The sequence below is a fragment of the Primulina eburnea genome, chromosome 14 (assembly GCF_022965805.1).
Source record: "Primulina eburnea isolate SZY01 chromosome 14, ASM2296580v1, whole genome shotgun sequence".
In the NCBI taxonomy this organism is placed as follows: Eukaryota; Viridiplantae; Streptophyta; class Magnoliopsida; order Lamiales; family Gesneriaceae; genus Primulina; species Primulina eburnea.
The window spans coordinates 30,742,248-30,763,604 of record NC_133114.1 but is presented as its reverse complement, the minus strand read 5'-3'; the positions used below and the strand labels follow the sequence as shown (position 1 = coordinate 30,763,604).

The window sequence follows — 21,357 nt, the reverse complement described above, 5'->3', positions numbered from 1 at the left end:
AAAAACTTGTGTGAGACGATCTCACGGATCGTATTTGTGAGATGGATCTCTTATTTGAGTCACCCATGAAAAAGTAGAGTGGGTCTTATGTGAGACCGTCTCACGGATCATAATTTGTGAGACGGATCAATCCGACTCATATTCACAATAAAAAGTAATACTTTTAGCATAAAAAATATACTTTTTCATGGATGACCCAAATAAGAGATTCGTCTCACAACTACGACCCGTAAGACCGTCTCACACAAATTTTTATCGAAAACATATTACTTTTTATTGTGAATATGAGTAGGGTTGACCTGTTTCACAGATTATGATCCGTGAAACGGTCTCACATGAGTCACTCTAGATAAATTGCGCTATTCTTGGCATGGTACTGAGATAGGTAATCAAATGCAAGATGGCAATGAAGAATAGCATGTAATTAAATTGAATCTTCTTTATCAAAATAAAAACTTTTATCACTTAGGATTTAGCTTGTCATTTTTTTCTCAAAAATTTATAACTGGTAAAATCGTACAATTTCAATCTTTTTAAACTCAATAAGAGCTCGGCGGTGGGGTATGTATCATTAAACCGCTGGCTTTGTTGTGTTTTGCATGGTTTTTGTAATTGTCTTGGAAGCTAATGATGCGGACACCTGTAAACTTAAGGTCATATATGATCTGAACTGGGCTATTAATTAATTTTGCTCGGAACAGGCAAGTTTGCGGAGGTTATGGTCGTAAGAGTGTTGAGCGAGCTGAGTAGCTGTGGTTGGTGGGCTGTTGGAGTTTGCTGTGTGGACTTTCTTCCTTAGGTTTTTCCGCCTTGATATGAAGAATGATGGTCAGAGAAGAAGTGGAGTTGGAGTTGATATGGAAGCTTTGGTGCCACGGTCGGGGAAGGCAATAATGGGATCATTCCTAAATCGTTTAAATCTCTTTTGGGTTACCTGAAAAATGTTTCCTCAGGTACTGTGGCCGCATGTGTGAGGTCTGCGACATCCTCTATTGGCGAGAGGGACAGTGAGAAAAGCCACGATCAGGTGGGATTCTAAAGTACCTCTTTTTCATTTCTTGATTCTTCACCTTGGATACGCATGATAAAGGTTGGAAAATATAGCTTTTCTTGTTGTGTAATGCCTTACATGTTGGATTGCTGATTCTTTTCCTGTAAAGTCTGAATTTCTAGTAAAAGGTCATTGTGTTCTTAAAATAGGATAACTTTGGTTCTTGGCAACTGAAATTTCCTTAAACCAGTTGCCTGATTCCTTTAAATCGATCACAGTTTGAATTTTTGGCATACCATCGCCACTGATTAATGTGGTGTTTTACAAATTTTGAATTATGGGGGATTCCCAGGGATGGAAATCATGGACATTCTGTTTGTTTGTGTGTTCCAAAACTTCTTTCGGGCTATGCAACTTGTGTTGTGGACTTAAGGAGATTTAGTTTCTTTTGAGACCCCAGACTCGAATTTTTTTACCGGGTTCTGATTTGGTATTCCTCCCAAGTAACCTTGTTTTGAATTTGAAAAAGCTCTGTTTCCATTTTGCTGATATATCACATATGATATTTTTCTTACCATTTAAGTGTTAATTTTTATTTTTGAAATATGTACTATATTAGTTTAGATTCACACTGCATTGTGTGCTGCAGTGTGCGTTGAAAGTGATGCTGCTGGTAGCATTTGACGAGATTATAAGCGGTACTACCAGTAATTTTTAAGTGATATCAATATGACCACATGGACAAGTTCAAGACAATTTCATTATTTAGTCTACACATTTTTGAAATTATTGAAACCCAGCTTTTCAAACATTTTAGCATTTACTTGTGACAAAAAAAATGAAAGAAACCTTTTGAACTAAGCATGACTGCTTGAGGATAAAAAACATTTTAAATGGTGCATCACTCGCTTTTATAATCTGATTGTCGCTAGGCTTTATAGAAAAAGCCACACAGGTTGCAAGTAGTCCTTGAATTGTTTTCAAATCCAACAGAATAAACTTCAAATGCAATGGGTGATTGCATGGGACTTTTTATTGATGTTATTATTACCATATGATATCTCTACTCCTGTGCAAGTAGTCCTTGAATTGTTTTCAAATCCAACAGAATAAACTTCAATGCAATGGGTGATTGCATGGGACTTTTTATTGATGTTATTATTACCATTTGATATCTCAGCTCCACTAATCTGGTTTGACACCGCTAGCTACTAGCTAGCATCCTAAAATTGCGATCTTCATCATTTGTAGTATTGAATTGTTCAATGTTAATGCAAAGATGTGGTAGCTTCCTTTTTCATCTCATCCTAAATTATTTATAATTGCTATAAATGTTAGATCCACTTAGATGGGAATTCCTTTGTGCATCTTACTTAGTTTTACCCCCAATTATTCTCCTTAGGTTTTGTGGGCTGGATTTGACAAATTAGAACTTGAATTGAGGCATCACACTACAAGCTCTCTTGCTAGGGTACGGCGATGGATTTCAGGTTTGGGATGTTGAAGTAGCGGACTATGTGCACAATCTAGTCTCTAGGAATGATGGACCTGTTTCATTCATGCCAATGTTACCAAAACCAATTTCATCTGAGCAAACTGCAGATAAATTTTCTGACAGCCGCCCATTGTTGATTATATGTGCTGATGGATCTTTTACTGGAGATGATAACTTTCCGGAAAGGTCTGGCGTTCTTCACAACCGTTCTGTCCAACAGTGTCCTGGGCCAAATAACAGTAGTTGTGCTTCAACTTTGGTTTGGTTTTATTCATTGAGATCTCAATCATATGTACATCTTTTAAGATTTAGATCAGTTGTCCATTTGGTGCGATGCAGCTCTCGAGTTGTTGCTGTTTTACAATCAGCTCAGGTATGTTCTGCCTCTTCTTGAATCCTTGGGTTATGCTGTACTATGTTGCGACATGCTATTTGGGCTTGTTTGGGATATGATATGCCGGTTTTACAGGTACATTGTTTTGATGCTCTTAAATTAGAGAGACAGTATACAATCCTTACCAATCCTGTTGTTACGGGGTGTAATGGGTCAGAAAATAAAGGTTTTGGTCCCCTTGCGGTTGGTTCCCTCTGGATGGCTTATAGTGGGACTCAAGTGGAGATTTCAAAATTTGGGCATGTTAGTCCACAAAATCTTAATCCCTTAGCCAGCTACCCCAATCCCACATCCAATGGAAGCCTAGTTGCGTATTATGCAAAAGAGTCTAGCAAACAACTTGCTGCTGGTATATTGACTTTAGGGGACTTTGGTTATAATAAGCTATCGAGGTATTACTCTGATCTGTTATCTGAAGATAATAATTGTCAATCCGAGACTTCCCGAATAAAGGTTTACAGTGTTGCTAATGGATTTTCCCATGATGCAGACAGCGTTGGCATGGTATGCCACATTCTTCTCATGTGTTAGTCAAAGTACTAACCTATAAAAAAAAAGTGTTTGGATTTTCCTTGGTTCCGTTACTTTTGCCATATGATTTATTTTGTGTTGTTGTCAAGGTAACTAAACTATTTTATTTAATTTGGTATTTTCTGTCTCGAACCTTGACCGAATGCATAGATACTAGAAAAAATTGCAATGCTAGTGCATTTTACCATACATCAGTTGGCGTTTTTTTTGTCGCAAGTTTATCCTGTTCAAACTGTCGGGTTTTCTGTCTGACTTTTCTTGTGTGCTCTCCATTTAATGCCTGTACATCCATGATTGCAGTGTGATATTATGTTGAGCTAAATATAGTCCATAAATTCCCTATCAGGTAATTGTCAGAGACCTTGTTAGGAAAACTGTTATCGCTTAGTTTAGGGCACATAAAAGTCCTATCTTTTCATTATGCTTTGATCCCAGCAGTACTCTTTTAGTGACAGCTTCCGTCCAAGGTCACAACATTAATGTTTTTCGAATAATGCCTGGACTTTCTGGAGGAGGATCATCTGGAGCTGCTTCTGGGATTTCTTACGTTCCCCTTTACCGGCTGCAACGTGGTTTCACAAATGCTGTAAGAGTAGGATTATAATTCTCTATCCATGCAACCTTCTATGCAGTGAATTAGACTCTTGGTTCATACTTTTTCAGGTTATACAAGATATTAGCTTCAGTTGTAACAGTAATTGGATTTTGAACAGTTCCTCAAGAGGGACAAGCCATCTTTTTGTTATTTCTCCTTCTGGCGGATTGGTTAGTTTTGAATCAGCCGATGCTTATCGTGTAAAAAATAATGGATCCAGCTTGATTTCAAACACTCCAGTTCGTGGGTCACCTGATTCAGGATTGCAAGAGTTGACTCAACGAAACATCTGCGCATCTGGCCCTCCACTTACACTTTCTGCTGTTAGCCGAATAAGGAACGGAAATAATGGTTGGAAAAATTCAGTAAGTGGTGCTGCTGTAGCTGCAACTTGGCGCATTAATTCACTCTCCGGAGCGATTGCATCAGCTTTCCAATATTGTAAAGGCAATGATATGAATGTAGATTCTGTGAAAAAAAAGCTATTATTTACTTGTTTTCTCTCCTTCTGGTTGCCTGATACAATATGCTCTGAGCATATCTCCTGCTCTTAATGGTACAAGGGGTTTGCCCATAATCACCACTTGTGAATCTAATCTCTGGTGATTCAAGGATAGTAGTGGAGGCAATGCAAAAATGGGATGTTTGTCAAAAACAAAATCGCGAGGAGAGCGAAGACAATATTGATATGTGTGGTGAAAATGGAAATTCTGATAGCTGTAAAGTCTTTCCAGAAAGAATGGAACAGAAAAATACTCTATTTTCCAGCATTGTGGATACTGCCATGAAACAAAATATTATCACTGAAGAAAGGCGTAGGATGTCTATATGTGAAGCTGAGCTTCAAATGCATCAGATCCAGAATCCGTTATGGGCTAGATCTAAGGTACTTCACAATTTCAGTAATGTTGAGATAGTTCCGAGTAACATTTAATGATCACTTTGATGAGTGACATCCTTGTGTTCTTGTACTACCTTTGTACATATATTTTCAGTCAATGTTGGCTGATGATATTAATACAAATGACGTTTTGGGAGAGGGAGAGGTTGAGATTGAAAGAGTACCCATTTGCGTGCTTGAAGCCAGACCAAAAGACTTGGTTCCAGTTTTTTATCTTCAAGCTCCCAAATCTCAACAGGGGAGGTGTGTTGTGATGGTTCTTTGGTCGCTTCTTTCTACATTTTTCCTCCTTCATCTCACTGAAACTGAAATTTTAAGCGACATTTCTCATTCGTCAGGTGCAACAGCAATGGGCATCTACAGTGGTCCGAGAATGGCGCATTCGCCTGCATGAGTAGTTCCGGTTCTTTTGACCCCGTAAACACTGGTGAAATTGTGGGTAACAAGGTGGACAAGGTTGGTGACGAAGCAGGGCATGATGGACTTCAGTTGTCCACCGAAAAAAGCAGGGGTGTTGTAAATACGAACAATGATTCTCCATTGGCAAATGCTCGGCTTGAGATTGTAAACACTAGAGATCACTCTGAGAATCAACCAATTACACCTTGTAAATAATATAGATTCCTGTGAAAAATGGAGACTAATTTGCATAAACTAACCGGTTTGACTAAGGTACTTTCTTTTTTTTCCAATCCGGTTTGAAGTGCTATATAGTCGTGTGCATCCTCTTGTTTTCTCTGTTTGTTTTGCTACATGTCGATCGTTGGACCAGGTTAATGATAAATTTCTTTTGCATCTGAGATAACACTCGACGACATCTCTCTTGTAGGCGTGGAAGCTATCTTTTATTCTCCGCCATAAGTTTCAGAATGTGGGTCTCCGTTATGGTGGCGCGTTGAAAGAGAAGTGTTACTGATATAAATCGGTGGTGGGATCCTATAATTGGCTGGTTAATGTCAATAATAGTAGAACCATCTGATTTGTAGCATTTGACCGTCACGTTTTTCAATTTATTTTTTCCGGGAATTGTTAGTGTGTTTGAATTATTTGGAGCATGGGCAAACTTGGGTGACACTCACTTATTATAATATAAATTTTTTGATGGAGAGGATTATGTCACGGTTCCATATCCGAGCAACAAATAGGCATACTAGGACGAGAACTACAATCTTTCATTACTTTCTAAAAAAGAATTCTCAAGTTTAATATATTTTGGTTTAATTAAACCATAAATTCAATCCGGAGTTTTATTCTCTCTCAATAAAATTATTGAGTCTAATTGTTTGTTCTTTTAAAAAAAAACTCTCCAGTTTTTACGTAATTAAAAGAAAATAAGAAACGAGGGACAAATAGAAGTCATTTTCCATTTAGAAACTATGTTAATGTCAAATAACAGTTCGAAAGACAACAGCAATTTTCAATATGCAGTTCATGTGGAGGCCAAGTGAAGCAACACTATTTAATTCAAAAATCATATTTCTGTCTCTTTTTTCTAACTTCCCTTCTTCAAAATCAAGCCACCATGCAAAACATTCTCAGTCTCCAGTCTTTTTCCATCAAACAACCTCCTACTCTTCCCCGTCCAAAATATTACTAACCCCGACTGAGAAAATAAAAACATAATTAAACAAAAACTTCAATACATATATAACCTTCATGCTAAGCAAGATTAGGTGATGGATAGCAACCCTAAACGCTCTCACAAAAAGAGCTTTTCTCTCTAACATTTAGAGGCTATCAGCAGGCAAATGAATCATTGATAGCTAGAATCTGTGATTTCTTTTTTTTTTTTTTTTGTGTGTTCTTGAAAATGCAGCTACATATATCTCCGAGCTTGAGGCATGTTACTTTGTTGCCGGCAAAAAATGTTAAGGAGTTGATCAAAATGAAGATTGGTTCGAGACGATTGTCGTATAGAATGCTTTTCTATGCTCTTTTGCTCTTCACCTTTCTTCTCCGGTTCATGTTTGTGTTAACTGCAGTTGATACCATTGATGGAGAAACCAAGTGTTCAACAATACGTATGTCAATTGGTATCAATATATCTACAAAAATCTGTAACTTTTTTTTAAATGTTTCTAAGGGTGAGGCACAGATTAAATGGTCTCTTGAAATTGTGAATGTTCACACTAATAATAACTTGAGCACGTATGTCCAAGAAACAAAAAAAAAATCACAGATGCAGAGTTGAAAGTATACTGCTCATCTCTTGTCTTAGTCCTCGATATCCAGGATCCTTGATGTTCATTTAACCAACAATGATCAATCTACAGATTCTAGCAGCCATTACTTGTTTTCTCATAAATCCTGCTTTCTTGTCTTGATTAAATGTAGGTTGCTTGGGGAAAAAATTAGGTCCGAGAAATATGGGAAGAAGACTTGAATCATCAGCTGTACGTGAATCCGTAAATTAAATTACTTTGACATGATGATTACATGGAAATTACTTTATAAATCTGTAACACTTGGCAGCATTGAGTTGTGACCCTGAATTCGGAACATTAAAATGATCTCTCTATTTGCTCGCACCTTTGAATTTGATTTATAAGGGTGAAAATATACTTGGTTCTTGTCAGGTTCCTGAAGTAATATACCAAATACTGGAAGAACCCGTAAACGAAAATGAAATACAAGCAGGACAAGAAATTCCCCAAACGCTGGAAGATTTTATAGCAGAAATAAAGGATGAAAGACCTGATGCTAAGACTTTTGCTGCTAAACTCAAAGCTATGGTATTATGCACCAATACTTTATTCTGATTAACTAATTTATCTTGAATACTTATGATTTTCTTTATCAGTGTGAGGATGCTTCATAAATAAGATACTCTATTGCTAGTGACAATTAACTGATCTCCATATTTATTACAGGTGTTGCTACTTGAACAAAGAACAAGAACTGCAAAAATTCAGGAATACCTGTATCGCCACGTCGCCTCTAGCAGCATCCCTAAGCAGCTTCATTGCCTTGCTCTAAGACTGGCAAATGAGCACTCTACTAACGCTCATGCTCGACTCCAGATTCCTTCAGCAGAATTTGTACCTGGTCTTGTTGATAACTCGTTCTTTCACTTTGTCCTTGCTTCTGACAATATAATTGCTGCGGCTGTTGTGGCATCATCACTTGTTCAAAATTCATTGCACCCGGAAAAATTTGTCCTCCACATAATAACCGATAGAAAGACCTACTACCCAATGCAGGCTTGGTTCTCGCTACACCCTCTAACACCTGCAATTATAGAGGTCAAAGCCTTGCATCATTTTGATTGGTTTGCGAAGGGAAAGGTCCCGGTTCTGGAGGCAATGGAGAAAGATCAAAAATTGCGATCACGGTTTAGGGGCGGTTCGTCAGCTATTGTGGCAAATAATACTGAAAAACCATATATTATCGCAGCAAAGTTACAAGCACTCAGCCCCAAGTACAATTCATTGATGAATCACATTCGGATACATTTACCTGAGGTGAGTCTTGAAAATTAGAAATCACATTGCCCTCCAAAGTTTCTGAAAACATTAAAATTAGCTGCGTACAAATTTGCTGCAGTTGTTTCCAAGTCTAAACAAAGTAGTATTCCTGGATGACGACATTGTGATTCAAACTGACCTTTCACCTTTGTGGGACATTGATATGAATGGAAAGGTCAATGGAGCGGTTGAAACATGTAAAGGAGTGGACAAATTTGTGATGTCAAAGAAACTCAAAAGCTATTTGAACTTTTCCCATCCTCTGATAGAGAAGAACTTTGATCCTAATGAATGTGCATGGGCTTATGGCATGAACATTTTTGATCTAGATGCTTGGAGACAAACAAACATAAGTAAGACATACCATTACTGGCTAGAAGAGGTAACATCTTAAGATTACATCTGGAGACACTTTCTTCATTTAGGAGTAGTCAAAATAAAATATGCACACTGTCAGATTCTCTGATTACGCCTTTTCTCACTGTTGCAGAATTTGAAGTCGGATTTAAGTTTGTGGCAGCTTGGAACCTTACCTCCTGGTCTAATAGCTTTTCATGGTCATGTCCACGTTATTGATCCGTTCTGGCACATGCTTGGATTAGGGTACCAGGAAAATACTACCTTTACAGATGCTGCTAATGCTGGTGTCATCCATTTTAATGGCAGAGCGAAGCCTTGGCTAGATATAGCATTTCCACAGCTGCGGCCCCTATGGACAAAATATATTGACTTCTCTGATAAATTAATAAAGGGCTGTCATATAAGGGCATCATAGATAAAATTTATCTAAGAAAACACTCTTAGTCTCTTTACCCCTGTAAATGAGATAGCCGGAAATGCGTGTAGAGTTTTTCATAGCTTTAATGATCTCTGAGACAGAGGAGAGGAGGATTCAAATTTTGAGATCTCTTTTCTAATAAGTTCTTGTTATATTGCATTCATTCAATTTTTAACATATTCTAAGAAGGAACATTCAAGTTCTTGTGCATTCGTATTTGTCAAAAACCCCAGACTCAGGCATCAAAATTCTGTAAACAGTCCTTTTCTTAGGTCTTGATATTATTGTATCTTAGCATTTACGAGTAAAGAAACTGAAGACAGGTGAAAAAGAAGAGAGAATGAATCACAAAAAAACAAAGCTAAGTTATCAATCAAGCAACATTTCCTTTCGTCATAATTTATCGAATTATACAAAAGATCATGAAAATTCTCAGAGCACCAAGAAAAAACAAGACGTGTATCATCGGAAAGCATTCTCAATTGCACATTTTCGATTACTTCTTGCCAGTTACATTTGAAACCAAGTTTTTCAAGAACTTGGCAGATTTTGTAACTGGGGAGTTGATAGCCATTAGATTATACAAAACATTCTCGACCTCGGTGATGGAAGGTCGTGCTTTGAACCTCGAAACAACTCTCAACTGACCCTCTTCCTCAACCAAAACATCCCATTTCTCACCACTTAAAACACCATCACTCACACACTTAAAGATTACTCCTTTCCTCTTACTCAAAATCCCTCTAACCTCCAACCCTATAAACGAATAAACCACCTCGAATGAGCCAACAAAACCACTCAGCTCATCGAATTCTCTCTCCTCTTCAAATGCCCACTTGGGGTTGAAAATCACAACTGGCTTTGGGTATAAGCTGTCAGTAACTGTCTTCATCACCGCCAATTGAGAAGTCTCGGGTGCCATGAACACAGCTACATCAGCCGAATTCACAGTTCGGACATCCTCGTCAAGAATTGATGAAATGTCAACGTTTTGGACAAGAACGCCCAAGGAGCGAGAATCAAAGGCGTTAATGGCAGATTCAGTAAAGCTCTGGTTTGGCCATACAATTAGACTTTGGATTTGAGGGCCTTTTCTTTTAATGGGCATCCTTCCAAATATCTCAACAGCCAATTGAGAGAGCGAGGCGGGTGAGTCGTCAGTTATCGGAATTTCGACGCGTAATCTTGGCTGCTTCAATTTCTTGAGCTTTCCTGCGAGTTTCGGGTTGTTGAGGGGTTTCTCTAAGGTGGATAAAAGTGAAGTCTTTGCTTGGAGAATGGCTTCTTCTTTTGTGGATGGCGGATTGGAAGAAGATATGGAACATAATGGGACTAGATGCAAGATTCTTGATTTTAGCGAAGACTTCTCATTTTTGTGGAAGATAAACATAGAGCAATGATTCTGCTCGTGTTGCGATGCAAACAAAAAAGACAACGGGGGAGTTGTAGTTGGTTTGAAATTGGATGAAGGTTTTGAAGTTATGGTAGTTTGCACAGGAATCATCTTCGACAACAGTTCGGAAGCCATTGTAATTTCTAGATGTCAAAAACAGAAGTCATTCTGTTTGTGAATTGCAGTTAGCAAATTGAAGTAGCTACTAGGATAAACAGATGGAAAAATTTTGAGCCTCAAGAAATCTGGATAATAGTTTAGAATTTTCTTTGCTGCCATCAAACTGGTCAACTCAGCTATACTTGTTTGCCTATGTTTAGTGTCATATAACTCTTACATCTTCATAAAAGCTTATAAATTATTTTAAGAACTTGTAAGTTCTTGTATCTTATTTTAAAATATGGACACTTTTTCACCGCGTGGCAATCTAGCAATTCCCCGGAAAGAGCAGTTTTGCTTGGGCGTATATATTTACCAATCGACAAGCACCTTGCTCAGACTTAAAGGATTCGTTTTGCCGGAAGAAATTTTATGAAAATTTAAATGCAACATAATAGATTACTGAAGTGTACAAGTAGTGACCAGAACAAACTAAATTAAAGCAAGGACAATCGTAATTGTCCCAATTATCCATGAGATCCCAGGCATGAAGGTTTAGTAAAAACTAAAACAGACAAGAACAAAGACAAATGATTTCAACAATTGGACCACTACTCGGATGGCACCATTGCAGGACACCATTGCCAACTTAGGCAACCGGTGGGCGAAGGACATGGTCCTGAGAAGTATCAACAGCTGCAGGTGGCATGAACTGCCACATCGCGACCCCAGGGTAACTGATGATAGGCACCAATTTGTTGCCAGATGTTTGGGTTTGAGCAGCAAATGCGGCGGGAATTGGGGGAGGGGCCGGTAAAAAGCCAGGTTGAGGGGCAGTTGTCGTCTTGAGTTGTTGCTCTAGCTTCTCCTTTTCAACCTTTAACCTTTGCTTTTCATCACGAAGCTCATTTTTCTCAGCCTATCCTCATCAGCAAAACACACACAGAAATAGAATAAGATTGATTGCAACTCAAAGTCCATGATCCCTATCAGCAATTCAACATGGTGAAACACAGAAAACGTGGATAGTTACTTCTTGTTAAATACGAGTAAGCTTCTAGTCGGCTAAAATCATCCTTTGATCATGAAATTGATAGAGAATCATCTGCAAAGTGAAGGATGAGAAAACCAGCCCTACCTTAAGCTCCTTAATCTTCTCCTGGAGATCTGAATTTGAGTCTTTCAGCTTCTGAGCTTCACCTCTCAGCTGATTCACAATTCGAACAGCATCAACCAAAATGGCAGCCTTGTCTGTTTTGGCAGGTCTGCCCGGCTCTAGGACAGCACCCAATTCCAGAAACCTAAAAGGCGCACAATTAAGTCACTGAAGAGTAAAACATAGAACAAGTATGGAACACAAAAGGGCATGCAAGTACTTGTCATTTAGCCGATCCCTCCGTTGTTTTTCTCTGCATGCTTTGGAACTTGATGGAGTACACAATTCAGTTCGAGATCTATGAAGAGTAGAAAATGTCAGACAACCACAGATCGATATTGAGAGAAAAAGACTTACGTAAACATCAATATAGTTTTATATTTACATGGCATCATAAGTTGATTATCTTTATAAGTTCAAGATTAATTTTTGGTACTTTGTCCTTATTCACAAAAACCCCTGTCGAATTCAAAATTAGGATACAGAGCGGAACTGGCCACCCCTTTCTCTTTAACAAAATCCAAACTTTATATACCTCTTTTTTGAGCCAGTTTCCTTCTGAACCCCTGATTCTTCAAATGAGCAACCATCAATTTCCACACTAGCAACAGATAATATCAAAATATAAATAACACTATGATGGTGATAGATATTGCTTACTGTATGAAAAAGCTATGGAAATAAAAGAAGTACAGCGAAACAAGAGTGATGCAGCTGTATATAAATTGCAAGTTCTTCGGAACCACAACAAAGCAATCAATCTCAACAACGAGCTAGGTGCTTCGACGTTCTCATGTTATAACGAATAAAAGACCATCAGCGTCCATAGTATTTCAAACACCTACTTCATAGCATCTTACTCCCACACGATATAACAAATTAAATTGATTATCGGACTTGAGTAATTCACATAACAATTGGTTCCACTCAATCCCAACTCCCATCTACGACAACGAGTTTACTGGTAAATAATCAAAATTCCAAGAAAATTCTCCATATATCCTAACAAATACATAAAACTCCAATAAATACTTGTACAAAGACACATACAACCATGCCGACAATGAAACCCTTGGGTCACCCCTCAGACACCCAAAATACTAAAATTTCATGTCTAAATTTTTAAAAAATTATAGCTTCTTCCCCGCCCCTTAATATCTATCCACCTCCTCCGACAAATTCTTAGGCGCGCGATTGTCCAAAATGGAATGAAAGAAACTCGCAAAAGACCAGATATTTATCAATCACAGGAACAAATGTGTCATAATCTTGAATTACCCGACATTCGATGAGCCGTTCAAGGCTTGCACGGACCAAGAAAACCCAGAATTTGGAGCAGATAAATTGGCATCTAGAACAGGGATATCCTCAAACCCATAATCGTAAAGCCAATTCGTGTTCTCCGGAGACACCATTTCCGACCAGCAGCCAGTAAAAAAGGGAAAGCGTTGAAAGAGATAGAATCCAACGATGGAAAATTGAATGGATTGATGGAAGCTAGGGGGATCGATTGGGCGATTTCGGAAATGATTTGAGAAGAAAACTGATTCTCACGTGAGTCGTAAGAGGACATTGGAAATCCAAATGGGAAAGTGGTTTTTAATAATTTACTATATCACACATTTTAGGGCGAAAATCCGAAGCAAATTGGGATTTTTTTAGTAAATAAAGATAATATAAGATTATAATAAGCGATTAAAAATGAAAAAGATATTCCCCAGAGGAATCAGACACCAGCCACAGCAAGTGGCGACGCACTATTTTCTCCACTCACATTGTGCAATGGTTATTATTAATATTTTGCGGTTCATAGAAATAAATAATCCTATGCTCAATATCAAATATTTACTCGACTTTGGTTTTAATATTTACTCGAATTTGGTTTTAATAGTTAAAATTAGTGTACTTTTAAGAAAATGACTTAATTATATACGTCAATATCTCGTCTTTGAAACTAAATCTTAGTTCGAAATTCAATTATAACAATAACATTATCTAAAAATAAATTAATAAATGATTAATTTCTGTGAAATTCTGAGGTGTCTGGTTGCCATTTGTGAATAGGGATGAAAAAGGATCGAAGACGTGTGGTTGTAATGGGCTTGAGGAAAATGATGCTCAATTATTGTCACTTTTTGTGACATGCCAAAAGAACTCAAATGTAAGAATGTGTGTGGAAGATTAAATTAAGGGAAAAAATCATAGAATATGCACTAAAAGTTAATTACCCATGTTCTGGGATATTATTATATAATTTTAAACATTTGAGTTTTGTGCGTTAGCTACAGATTTCGTAAGTTATTGACAGTAATAAATTACCAAAAAACCTCATATGGAAGATATTAATACAAAATTGAATGAGTAACCAAATTTTATAAAAAAAAAACGGAACTAAACAAATTTGATGGAATGCTGCAGTCAGAGGCTACAAGATGACATTGACATTATTCCCTTGATGGTGTCACGTCTTATGTCTTGGTTCTTGTTCTAAATTGGGGAGTTGTTTCTTTTTTCTTTTTCTTTTTCTTTTTTTTAAAAGGAGTTGCTTATATTTTAAATAACTCAGCTAGTGTACATATTTTATTTCGTATCTTCATCGGATAAATATAAACAAAATTTATTATTATTTTTTTAGTGTGACAATTGTGTCCTCGGATACTTAGAGTTAGCATTCATGAGTTTGTTTTCCCATAATGTATTGCTAAAAGAGAGATTCAGAGTTTGGTTTTTTTTATTTTAATTTTAGTCCTTTTTAAGAATTGAGTGATGCCCAACTATTGGTTTCTTTTATGAATCTCCACCATTGTTTTAATTGATACATGACTGACCTCATTAGATGCATGTCTGTGCCGGTTTTGGTAATTTTTATTTATAATTGCCGCTGTATCACGAAAAAATTAAAAAACGAGAACAAAATTTCAACTAATAAAACAATTATATATTGATAATATGATATCATTCGTGGGAAGTGATGTGTGGAATCCATACAGAAAGTGTAGTAAGCATTGCCTCCATCTACATCAATAATTCTTATTCTTTTTTAATGAAGGTGTTTACTTCATAGATCACGCCTCGCTGCTCATTTCAATCTACCACTCTCAAGCTTTAACATACAAAAATAGAACTAAAATTTCATGCTTTCTCGGCAAGAACAATAGTTCGAGAAAACATGAGTATACATTTGAACATCAGATACGGTAAGTATTGAAAAGTACAGATTTTTCACACAAACTTGTTATCGTTACAAACTACAGAGGTATGGTTGGATACAACTCAATTCAGTGAAAGCAGGGCTTAGACCATTCCTGGTGTATCGTACTCCTTACACTATACAAATTATAAGCAGTTAAAAGCACCTTCAGCCGTCATGTTAAAAAATTCAAATTCCACAGGTTTTCATAAATAAACACTCAATTTCCTAACAATGCAATTGACCGCCAATCAATTACCTAGCCGATGCTCAGACGAGAGTCTGTAGTTCTTAAATTGGTTTGTCGCCTTGGGATGCCAATTTCACAAGCGTTAACCCTTGCTGCAAAGCGAAGGGAACATAGAGATTCACCCGCAGATGAAGGATCTGGTGAAACGTTGACAAACATCAAGGTCTTTGAATCTCCACCTAAGCAAGGCTAGAGAAAAGGGAAAAAAAAATAAGATCAGTTTAAACACAAGCTTAGCTTCACATTGAAACAAAAGAGAAGAAGGGGTCGAAAACAGAGGGAAATTTTGCTTTAGCTAGGCCTTTGGATCTGTGGCAATACCATCAAGGTAGCATCTCTTTAACCAGGTTAGGGCACAGCTTACCTGGAGAAGATAGGTGAGTTTGGAATTTCTAAATGGTACATGCTCGTCCTTTTTAGCCAAGGCAAAAATGACATCGCTTAGAGATGATAGGCTCTTATTGATGGCCTGATATATATACATAGACAAAAAAAGTAAATCAGTCAAGACCAAGCCATGAACTTTGACAAAAAAAATGAAGATGATTGTTGTTGCTCAGTTACACCTGTGTTTCTTTCAGTCTATCCCCAGTGGAACCACTTTTAGATAGACGCTCACTACCAGCCAGATCAATTAAATTCAACACACCTTGAACTTGTTGATCAGTGCACTAAAAAGAGAAAAGAGTTTGATGTGGGAGTTGTAGCAATGTAAGTTGAAAACCAAATTATGGAATCTAAGACAGGTGTAAATACCTCATTAACACCCATTATTCGCAAGGTGAAGACAAAATGACTTCTCGAAGATTGTTCATTCATTTGAGTTTTACCTACAGACCTGAAAAATACAAAACAAAACAAGAATTTCGAAAAGAGAGAAGATTAACCTCTTGGATTGACATAGAAAAATTCAAAGCTCATAAAGCCTAAAAAACATGAAAGTAAAGGGGTTTTACCTGCTTTGTGCGGCGCGCTCTAAAAGATAAGAAACCTCCCTACTGCTACGAACATCCACAATTGTAAGATCAGAGACGCTGGTGTTGCCATTTGCATCATGCTTGATGGCATATTGCTTTCCGGCATTATCTAGTCGTGACGCATCACAACCTGATCTATTCGGTGCCAACAAATCTCTTATTGTTTCGTTATATATTTCAAGCATTGACACCTGCAAAATAAATATATTTGAATCCGTTACACATAGTTTAGAGAAGAGGCAACACAAAGTAAACAAACTACTCACTTGCATCTCATACTTCCATCCCTGAGATTGAAGAATCTGTCTTGTCTCAAACACTTGCTCCAGTGATCGAGGGATCAAACCTTTATGATCAGGAATTCCCGGTGTGCCCATCATTGTATAAGTTTTGCCAGAACCAGTTTGTCCATAGGCAAAGATACATACCTGATGGAAAGTGTAGTAAAGTCAGTACAACTTTTTTTTATCATTATGTTGAATTGACTTCTCATTGACGACCAAGAACAAATCATTCTTCACACAGATTTAATCAGAACAAATAGCAAACAACTGAAATAAAATTAGCTTGTTGAGCTCGCTGCTTCTGAAGGAGCTTCAACATATAAATCCTTATAAACATATTATGAAAAATCAATAAACAATTTCAAACCATTAAAAGCTTGCTGTCTCAAACTAAAATAAAATTTACTTTTTAAGCCATTACAACAATCAAATAAACTGTATCATAAGACCCATTAATTAATCACGTGTATATGTGAGGATAAATTACATATAATAGAGTGCAGTAGGTAATGCAAAACCTTATAACCATCCAAGGCACTCTGGACTAGCTGAGATATCTCTACAAAAACATCCTCTTGGGACGCATCAGGCATAAAAACTTTGTCGTACGAGAAAGAATGCTTTTGCCCTTTGAAGAAAATAAAAATAATAATGAATTAGGAGAGATATCGAGAAAAATTAAATGTGTGTGTGTGTGATAGTTACGACAAAATACACTCACCATTTTGGCATAAGTCAATGCCTTGACCCTGCGTTTCCATTGATGTTGGGAACGATATAAGTTTGCTGTCAGATGTAGATTCATCAGCTAACAGGGGTCTCACCCGACAGAACACACGGATATTTCCTTTTAACTCCTGCATTAACAAAAGGAACTCATTTAGCTTAATTAAATCACTAAATTAATTCAGCCAAACAAAAAAGAAACTAAGTCTAACAAAAAAATTATACTAGGATGAATTGAAAGAGTAATCTCAAAACCTAATACCAGGATTGTGTTATGCAGTTTTTTCCGAAGTTTCTCTCCTTCTACAATCTTCAAATCAGCGTCAGCAAGTCGATTCTGCAGCTGGATAATTAAAGTGTTTTGCTCCTCAAATTCACGTCTTGATTCCATTGCCGATAAATCAGAAAGCTGGCAAAATGACTCATGAGATCGGATGAAAATCTTTCACTGAGGTTAGCAAATGTATGCAACTCTACAGTAGCTACAATTCTGTATCAAGATTGACAAAAATAAAAATATCAACAGTAAATAAAGCATAAAACAATAACCTGAAATTTCTTCTGCGTCAAAGCTAGTTGCTCTTGTAATCGTTTAATTTCCTCACTTTGAGTCATGCATGTAGACTTTTAAAAATAAAATTTTGTTAAAATTGCATTCTAGATATAAAATAAGCAACAATGTGTGAAAAAGTAAAACCTCGAGATTATTTGCTGATGCCTCCATTGTATCCAACTGCGCACAGTATTTTCCAGTACTTTCTTTATATTTTTCTACTTCCTCTGTCAAAGCACTCACTTGCAACAACTGGCGGTCCCGATCATCTCTTACTTGTTGCAGATCGCTTCTCAAACAAGCAACTTCACTACCTAATGCTTCTTTCTGTTTCATAGCCTCATCTTGTAATTTCTTCCAGGATCAAACATGAAGAAACATATGCAAGAGGAAAAATGTCAGTAAAAATCGTAAAAAGCAACTTCCACATAAGAATTTCTAAGGGTTAGTTTTGTATTGTTTTGAAAATTCTGTGAAGATATTTGGTGAAAACGTTTTAGGAAAAGTTTTGACATTTTTATGTTTCAGGGAAATAGATTGCTACTTTAAACATAAAGAATATCAGATGTTAGAATAAAATCTAAACCAGTATATTTTGGAAGAAAATCATATAATAATAACCTTTTATTGAATGACAGATATCTGGTTTATAGTAATGATTATAATAAGATATGTGAAAATGGTAGTGGAAGTTTTTTAGGAAACGAAAATGAAATTAGATAATAATGTTTGTTTTCATTTTAGGGGATGCCAACTGTTTCTGCCTGGGATATGATCGTAAACATCTCAACAGTTTGACAAGTTGACTTTCATGTCTATCAAACAATACCGCACTACATTTATGTAACATCTTGAATAGAAACCATACGTCCTATTTAGCAGATATGTGTACTTGAAGATCGTGATAGAAAAGAACTCAAACTCTTCATATGAGCAAAGATGTAAAGCAGATATCTTTACTTGAAGATCATAATAAACTTTAAAATTCAATACATGCTTCAGACCAGACTTCCATTATCCTCAAAATGTAATCCAGGTGTAACAAATTAAATAGAATATAACACTGGATGAACTCATACAAGCATACAGGCTAACAATCATTATTCACTACTCAGAAAATCACGCAAAGACAGGTCATACTGATCAGCTCACCACAGTTAAAAACATCAAACCAAGTGGTAAAAACTGGCACCTTAGAAGACGTAAGCTGCTCTTGCAAAGAGGTATAACGGCCCCTCAAAGTGCTGAGATTTTCTATCACTGCTGACTTTTCTTTTTCAACTTGCTTGAGCGTATCATTTGTTGCATGAAGTTCAGATTGAAGTCTGCTATTGTACTGCTGTAAACTTGTGTTATACTCCTGTAACCTCTTGTACATATCATTCAATGATTGTATCTGTAGGAGGCAAAGAGAGTCAACGGTGAGAACATTTTCACCTTGACATCTAAAAATACTCAATGGGAAGCATGCTGGCAAATTAACCTACTTAGTACTTACCTTCTGGTTTGCGCCAACGTTGTCTTCTTGTGCTCTCTTCAGGTCTTCCGAGAGGGAAGCTTGCAATCTCTGAGCGGCAAGTCGAGAATCTTTCTCTCTTGCCAAAGAATCCAATGCTTCCTGTGTATTGCATTTCATAATTTTGTTCTTTAACATGCAACACAATGCGGATATCTATAAGCCATTTTCGTAATTTCATGATTTGTGGATCCCTTACCAATTTATCAGTTTCTTCCTTGGCAAATTTTTCTTGAAGCGACTCCAAATTTTTTCTCAACTCCATGATAATTAAACTCAATTCATCCTCCTTGGCCTTCATGAATAACTCTGTGACAAAATTAACAAGACCGAACTCATTATAAAATCTATAGATTGATTTACTTATTAATGACTAACAATCATTCTTATGCAAAATCGAAACATTGGACAAGCAAATGAAGAACACACTTACCCAAGTCATTGCATTTCTTGTCAGCAAGGTCCAACAAATTCTTCAACTTATCCTGCTCTAGCACATAATTTCCTTCAAGCTGTTGGAACCACCTGATACATTGCTTGAGACGTTTTATAATCTCGAGCATCTGCTCACTTTTTTCCTACAGAAAGATACGGATTAAAAAACAAGTCTAGAACTCATTGATGCTTTGAAATCTGAAGCCCATTCGCAGTTGCTTCATTAGACTACCATGTAACATAAAATCATGTGCGGTCCAAAATAATTATCAGAATATAAAACGGATATTGAGAAATGATTGTGGTACCTTGTAGTTATATTTGTTTTTAACTCTCGGTTTCTCAGTAAGCAGTGCCTCCACATCCTCTTTGGTCAACTCAATTAGACCACATTCAGAGCCAGAGTTGCTTGGCGGCCCACTATTAGGAGGCAGATCTTGGCCCCCATTAACTACCGAAAATGCTTGTCTAGTCTGTGCTCGTGTACCCGTGTTCGGTGCCATTTTTGAGTTTCCAATCCTCCGCCTTTTATCCATCGAAACCTAAATATCACATTGTAACAGGGGGAGAAAAAAGAATCACAACTCATCCCCAAATGTTTCGAATCTCTTCACCCACGACAAAAACAAGAGAAAAAAATGTTTCATAACAAAAACTCAATAATAATCCTAAATCGAAGAACAAACATACTTTTGTGAGCACAAATAGATCCCATTTTCCCCAATTTACAACAGATTCGAGTGAGCTGCTATCAAATCGCAACAGTAATTAGTGTTTAACTCACATGTGTAGGACTAGGAGGCTTGTTCTGGTTCTTGGAATCCATATGTATGAAGAGTGCGTGGTGATAGGGATAGAGAAAGAGAATTCGAGGGGATCAAAATACTGGTGGGGTCGTGGTAAATTGTAAACGAAGCTATGCCCAGAATTTGGATGCTTCGAATTGCAGGAACCACAGCAACACAATACAGCCACAAATGAAGGTTGAACAACAGAGAAATTGATCTGTTTATCCCTATGAATTGAAGAAGGGTACTCGCGAACAGGTTTCGTATGTAATAGCGTTAAAACTGAAGAAGGGTGAGTGTGGAATTCCGGCAAGAGAGAGAAAGTTGGGGGAGCGTTTGGAGAGAGAGTGTGTGTGTCTGTGTGAGGATTATTTTTTGAATAATTTTGAAAAGAACAGTGGCGGTACTCTGGAAAAATAGATTCGTTAAGATCCGATTTGACCGTTATACCCCGGCTGATTACATCTAATTTCATTGGATTGGTACCTATTATTATTTTATTTAAAAATAACTGTGAAACGTTTGTCGGTATAAATATTAAATACTGAGAATAATTTGAAAAAATATTTAAAAAAATAAAATTTATTTGGAACAAAGTGAAAATATCAGCATACCTTTTTCTACCGTAATTGAATTTTATGTTTTACTTGCATCGATACTCTGCATTGTACTTTTTAAAACGAAATAACACAATAAAAATATATAACTAAACTATTTATATTTATTAATCTCGAATAAATACGTGAGTCATGAATATATTCATTAAATAAAGCTCGACTCAAGTCGATTATAAACGAATCAAACTCAAGCATTCAAAGTTTCGGCTCGAGTCGATTATCCC

The 21,357-nt window shown here is 36.8% G+C and overlaps 4 protein-coding genes and 1 pseudogene across 6 annotated transcripts; 2 read left to right on the top strand and 3 right to left on the bottom strand.

Moving 5' to 3' along the window:
• Positions 1 to 458: 458 nt before the first annotated feature.
• Positions 459 to 5,578, top strand: LOC140813267 (autophagy-related protein 18f-like; annotated as a pseudogene).
• A 746-nt stretch (positions 5,579 to 6,324) lies between these two features.
• LOC140811406 (probable galacturonosyltransferase 12) lies at positions 6,325 to 9,361 on the top strand. Of its 2 annotated transcripts, none has more exons than XM_073169256.1 (6): positions 6,325 to 6,928; positions 7,242 to 7,300; positions 7,484 to 7,639; positions 7,778 to 8,368; positions 8,451 to 8,753; positions 8,862 to 9,361. In XM_073169256.1, the coding sequence occupies exons 1-6, from the start codon at positions 6,718 to 6,720 to the stop codon at positions 9,144 to 9,146; spliced, it is 1,605 nt and encodes a 534-aa protein (XP_073025357.1). In that variant the 5' UTR covers positions 6,325 to 6,717; the 3' UTR covers positions 9,147 to 9,361. The 2 variants fall into 2 exon arrangements, with proteins under 2 accessions (XP_073025357.1, XP_073025356.1); XM_073169255.1 differs by having other exon boundaries at positions 6,325 to 6,940.
• Positions 9,362 to 9,515: 154 nt separating this feature from the next.
• On the bottom strand, positions 9,516 to 10,870 carry LOC140811407 (uncharacterized). Its single transcript, XM_073169257.1, has one exon. The coding sequence runs from the start codon at positions 10,675 to 10,677 to the stop codon at positions 9,646 to 9,648; it is 1,032 nt and encodes a 343-aa protein (XP_073025358.1). The 5' UTR covers positions 10,678 to 10,870; the 3' UTR covers positions 9,516 to 9,645.
• A 184-nt stretch (positions 10,871 to 11,054) lies between these two features.
• On the bottom strand, positions 11,055 to 13,470 carry LOC140811408 (transcription factor ILR3-like). Its single transcript, XM_073169258.1, has 5 exons — positions 13,076 to 13,470; positions 12,333 to 12,398; positions 12,018 to 12,095; positions 11,780 to 11,942; positions 11,055 to 11,560 (listed from the first exon to the last, which is right to left on the bottom strand). Exons 1-5 carry the CDS (start codon positions 13,210 to 13,212, stop codon positions 11,291 to 11,293), a joined length of 714 nt encoding a protein of 237 aa, XP_073025359.1. The 5' UTR covers positions 13,213 to 13,470; the 3' UTR covers positions 11,055 to 11,290.
• Positions 13,471 to 14,916: 1,446 nt separating this feature from the next.
• LOC140811864 (kinesin-like protein KIN-14N) lies at positions 14,917 to 20,899 on the bottom strand. Of its 2 annotated transcripts, none has more exons than XM_073169977.1 (17): positions 20,513 to 20,899; positions 20,037 to 20,270; positions 19,727 to 19,871; positions 19,493 to 19,602; positions 19,276 to 19,395; positions 18,970 to 19,173; positions 17,922 to 18,131; positions 17,774 to 17,848; positions 17,487 to 17,633; positions 17,220 to 17,355; positions 17,017 to 17,126; positions 16,481 to 16,642; positions 16,194 to 16,405; positions 15,994 to 16,075; positions 15,804 to 15,908; positions 15,602 to 15,706; positions 14,917 to 15,426 (listed from the first exon to the last, which is right to left on the bottom strand). In XM_073169977.1, the coding sequence occupies exons 1-17, from the start codon at positions 20,552 to 20,554 to the stop codon at positions 15,247 to 15,249; spliced, it is 2,379 nt and encodes a 792-aa protein (XP_073026078.1). In that variant the 5' UTR covers positions 20,555 to 20,899; the 3' UTR covers positions 14,917 to 15,246. The 2 variants fall into 2 exon arrangements, with proteins under 2 accessions (XP_073026078.1, XP_073026079.1); XM_073169978.1 differs by having other exon boundaries at positions 20,419 to 20,548.
• Between the last annotated feature and the right edge of the window lie 458 nt (positions 20,900 to 21,357).

Bases quoted from the DNA above. Each gene is read 5' to 3' on its own strand.
- LOC140811406 (XM_073169255.1), top strand. From the start codon at position 6,718: ATGCAGCTACATATATCTCCGAGCTTGAGGCATGTTACTTTGTTGCCG. The intron at 7,640-7,777 runs GTATTATGCACC...TATTTATTACAG, and splicing joins CTGCTAAACTCAAAGCTATG to GTGTTGCTACTTGAACAAAG. The intron at 8,754-8,861 runs GTAACATCTTAA...TCACTGTTGCAG, and splicing joins ACCATTACTGGCTAGAAGAG to AATTTGAAGTCGGATTTAAG.
- LOC140811407 (XM_073169257.1), bottom strand. From the start codon at position 10,677: ATGGCTTCCGAACTGTTGTCGAAGATGATTCCTGTGCAAACTACCATA.
- LOC140811408 (XM_073169258.1), bottom strand. From the start codon at position 13,212: ATGGTGTCTCCGGAGAACACGAATTGGCTTTACGATTATGGGTTTGAG. The intron at 12,096-12,332 runs GTATATAAAGTT...TACTCTTCATAG, and splicing joins GAAACTGGCTCAAAAAAGAG to ATCTCGAACTGAATTGTGTA. The intron at 11,943-12,017 runs GTACTTGCATGC...TGCGCCTTTTAG, and splicing joins AGGGATCGGCTAAATGACAA to GTTTCTGGAATTGGGTGCTG.
- LOC140811864 (XM_073169977.1), bottom strand. From the start codon at position 20,554: ATGGATTCCAAGAACCAGAACAAGCCTCCTAGTCCTACACAT. The intron at 19,396-19,492 runs GTAAGGGATCCA...TGCAATACACAG, and splicing joins AGGAAGAAACTGATAAATTG to GAAGCATTGGATTCTTTGGC. The intron at 17,849-17,921 runs GTTTTACTTTTT...TATTTTTAAAAG, and splicing joins CATCAGCAAATAATCTCGAG to TCTACATGCATGACTCAAAG.